This window comes from Harpia harpyja, chromosome 11 (genome assembly GCF_026419915.1).
Source record: "Harpia harpyja isolate bHarHar1 chromosome 11, bHarHar1 primary haplotype, whole genome shotgun sequence".
Classification (NCBI taxonomy): domain Eukaryota; kingdom Metazoa; phylum Chordata; class Aves; order Accipitriformes; family Accipitridae; genus Harpia; species Harpia harpyja.
Window position 1 is genome coordinate 2,773,468 of NC_068950.1, and position 3,423 is coordinate 2,776,890.

Sequence of the window (3,423 nt, forward strand, 5' to 3'; positions counted from 1 at the left end):
TAGTTTTCAGAATCTGGATTCCTGGCTAACTTACTTTCCTCCAAAATAGTTAATGTCTTTCTCAACTCCTGAAATCTAGGTGGGATTACAAACTATTAAGTGAATTTAAGTTTGGGGGAATGAGTTATGAAGGTATTTTAACCTGTGTTGTGAATTTATGTTTAAATTCCACTACTGTTCTATTGGAATTCTGCACTGAGCTCTTGAGAGCAAGGATAATTTATGTACAAGAATGCCTTAAAATAAGCCTCCGTAATTACAAAAATGCAGTGTTTAAATTTATAGTAAAAACCCACACACTGCTGGCAAAACTATAACTGCATCTGGAAAACATTAAGGATGCTATTAAAATAGTCTAGCATAAACTAGAAATGAGACTGAAATTACAGTGTTGCTTACTTAACCATTTTTAGGAAGTATATTTTGAATATGATCTACTTTCCTATCTGACTCTTTGATAAAACACCGCACTGTATCTTGTTTACTGCTGAGAATGAAGTATGTACTCTCTTATCTACTTTAGAAAAATCCATAGCTCAGATTTTTTTAAGCATCTTCTTATAGTTGTCGATAATTTAAACCATAACCAGGTCCAGCCATCAGGGAAAAAGTAACAGGGAGATCTCAAAGGAGAATAAAAATCACAGCAATTAAAAACTTATTTTATTAAAAAGATGAAATGTTTTCAAACATTGAAAAATTACGTTTTTATAAAAACAGAAATAGGCAAAATACCCATTTGTCTTCTATTTACATATACAATATTTCTCATTGTATAAAATTATTTACAATATATAAAAAAATTACAGTAAAATAGGTTATTTTCTTACAAGACATCAAGCCCTGTACTTCTAGTGTAGATCATGGCAAACAAGAATATTATTGCACCTGTGAAACAAACAGTCTAACAATAGGAGTGTTCTCTTAGCCATGCCTTCAACTGAGATCTAAAATAACATCGTTAGCTACAGTAACATTCATTTAATCTCTTCTAGGGTCAACTTCAGGCAGTTTCCATACAAACATTGTCTCGTAAAGCTTAGGACTGGGCAGTTAGAATTGGAAAAAAAAAACATATTTACAGCTTCTTCTATACAATCTGTATGGAGTCTTACGGAGTTTACCCTTCACAGAAGCTGCATAAATTAACCCCTGTTCTCCTGACCGGGACGGCCAGGTTCACTGATACAGTCACGTCAAATTCTCTGCAGGAGATGACTGGCTAAGTCTCCTTGTGTCAAATCCTCCTCAGCTTCCATCGCTAGAGCGTCGGTGCCTCCCTACGTAGTACCAGCTACAAGTTTTTAACGCTTCTGCACCTGAGCAGTTAAATAACGTCCACTGTTCGCAGGTCAGAGTCTCTAGGGCTACATGTGCCGTTTCATGTGCAAAGCCAGGTGGTCTGACCTGGAGAACGCCCTGTCGCAGAGGTGGCACTGAAAGGGCCGGTGGCCGGTGTGCTTGCGATAGTGACGGGTGAGTTCGTCGGAGCGAGCGAACTTCCAGCCGCAGCCTTCCCAGTTGCAGTGGTAGGGCTTTTCACCTGTTGGAGAAATCACAGAGAGCGTCACTCAGCGCGGCACTCCCACGTACAGGCTGCATCCCCGTGCTAGGCGACCTTCCGAGTTTATCTCGGCATACTCTTTTATTTGCTACCAAAGCCCTTCTGCGACAACATCCAAGTGCTTTTAAGCCAAAGGAGACTGCTCTAGCAATTCCTTTACTAACCTATACCTGCAGTGAGAATCTTTCGAGAAAGGGCATTGGAAGTCCTTAGAAAAGCTTTGACCTACGTCTAAGTAGGAAAACACTTAGACATTATAATCTGACCACCTGTCATAGCTCAACCACGACTACTCCTAGAGTTTAAGAGACTACAGGGTTAAAAAACTGTTTTATACAGGCGGCTATCGCAACCAGCAAGCAGCGTATCTCTGGATGAAGGCAAGCGGCCGTATTTACCTGTGTGCGTCCTGAGGTGAGCCTTCAGGTGCGAACTCTTGGTGTAGGTCTTCCCACAACCTGCGTACGTGCACGTGTGAGTGGCTGTCCTCTTCCGTGGCCAGGACCGACGTCCTCTTTTTGGTTTGGAGTCCAGCAGCTCCAGAGGGGAGGAAGGAGGGGTGAGCATGCCTCTGGGAGCGGAGGGTTGTAAGGGCAGGCTGTCCTCGAAAAGGCCAAACTGGGAGGTGTTCTGGTACTGGAGATGGGTCTGTGGGTGGTGGAAGCCGGAGGCCGGGTGGTAGCTTTGCTGGAAGGACATGGACGAGGGGCACATCATCTGCGTGTGGCAGTCGTTCACCATGAGATCATCAGGGCTCAGCGGGGGGGTCTCTGCCCCGGGGATTTGGGGGGAGCTGGCCACCCGGGGCTGCTCGTAGGCCATCATGCAGGTCGCGTTGCCCTCCTGCTTGATCTTTGGGCAAGCCTGGGGCACCAGACCCAGGACCGGTCCATAATTGTCCATGTCGGGTTCGGGCTTAATGTTCTCAATGAACTGCGGGCCCCCGAAGCTGGGTGTCACGAAGAACCGCCCGTGGACGTTGCCAGGAGGGCAGTAGTTGGAGTCCATCTCGGAGCGGATCATCTCCGGCACGATGCCGGCGTTGTAGGGCGGGGGGCTGCCCTGCTCCAGGGCACTGTAGCATCCCGGGGACGGGTTTGTCTGGTAAAAACTGCCGCTCTCCCCTTGGGCTGGAGGATAGTCCCCCCCAGCCGCTCCCTGGCCGTAGCCGTCGCTGCCCATGGAAAGGATAAAATCCAGCACGTTGTTGAGATCTTCATCCTCTTTGCGAGGGGAGAGGCCGCCCCAGGTGCCGGCGGGGGTCTTGGCCTCTTGGTCGCACTTCCACCTCTGGGGAAGAAAGAAAAGGGAGAAGGTTAGAGGTGGTGGTTGAGGCGGGGTGGGGGGGTCGGTGGTGGGTTTAGGGAGAAGCGGGACCGCGGCACCGCCGCCCACCCGTGCAATGAGCGGCGCCGGCCTCAGCGCGGGATGGTGTTAGTGGGGTTGGGGGGCGGGGGGGGGGGGGGGGGGGCGAGACTCACTTCGTGGAGGGTTTTCTCGCGGCAGGGGCTGGCGAAGGTGGCGAAGGAGGGCAGGATGGTGTCGCTCAGCGCCATGGTACGGCCGGGCGGGACGGCGGACGGCGCGGCGCGGCGAGCCGCCCTCCCCACCTTATAACGCGGGCGCGGGCGCTCTCAAGCCAATTGCAAAGAGCGGAGGAAACGCGTCCCGGACGGGGCGGGCGGGAGGCAGCGACTCGGGCGCAGCCTAAATTTAGCCCCGGTATAAAAGGACGCGGCGGCGGCGGTCCCAACCCGAGCGGGGCGGAGCGGAGCGGGGCCGGGGCCGGCACGGAACGGCACGGCATGGCCGGCGGGGCCTCCCCCCCCCCCACACCCCGACCGCCTTCTCCTCAGCGC

The 3,423-nt window shown here is 51.1% G+C and overlaps 1 protein-coding gene across 1 annotated transcript; it reads right to left on the minus strand.

Annotated features, from left to right (window-relative positions):
• Positions 1–646: 646 nt before the first annotated feature.
• On the minus strand, positions 647–3,178 carry KLF2 (KLF transcription factor 2). Its single transcript, XM_052802193.1, has 3 exons — positions 3,046–3,178; positions 1,963–2,854; positions 647–1,543 (listed from the first exon to the last, which is right to left on the minus strand). The coding sequence occupies exons 1-3, from the start codon at positions 3,118–3,120 to the stop codon at positions 1,368–1,370; spliced, it is 1,143 nt and encodes a 380-aa protein (XP_052658153.1). The 5' UTR covers positions 3,121–3,178; the 3' UTR covers positions 647–1,367.
• Positions 3,179–3,423: the final 245 nt, after the last annotated feature.

Bases quoted from the DNA above. Each gene is read 5' to 3' on its own strand.
- KLF2 (XM_052802193.1), bottom strand. From the start codon at position 3,120: ATGGCGCTGAGCGACACCATCCTGCCCTCCTTCGCCACCTTCGCCAGC. The intron at 2,855-3,045 runs GTGAGTCTCGCC...TTTCTTCCCCAG, and splicing joins GCGAGAAAACCCTCCACGAA to AGGTGGAAGTGCGACCAAGA. The intron at 1,544-1,962 runs GTAAATACGGCC...TTTCTCCAACAG, and splicing joins TCACCTCAGGACGCACACAG to GTGAAAAGCCCTACCACTGC.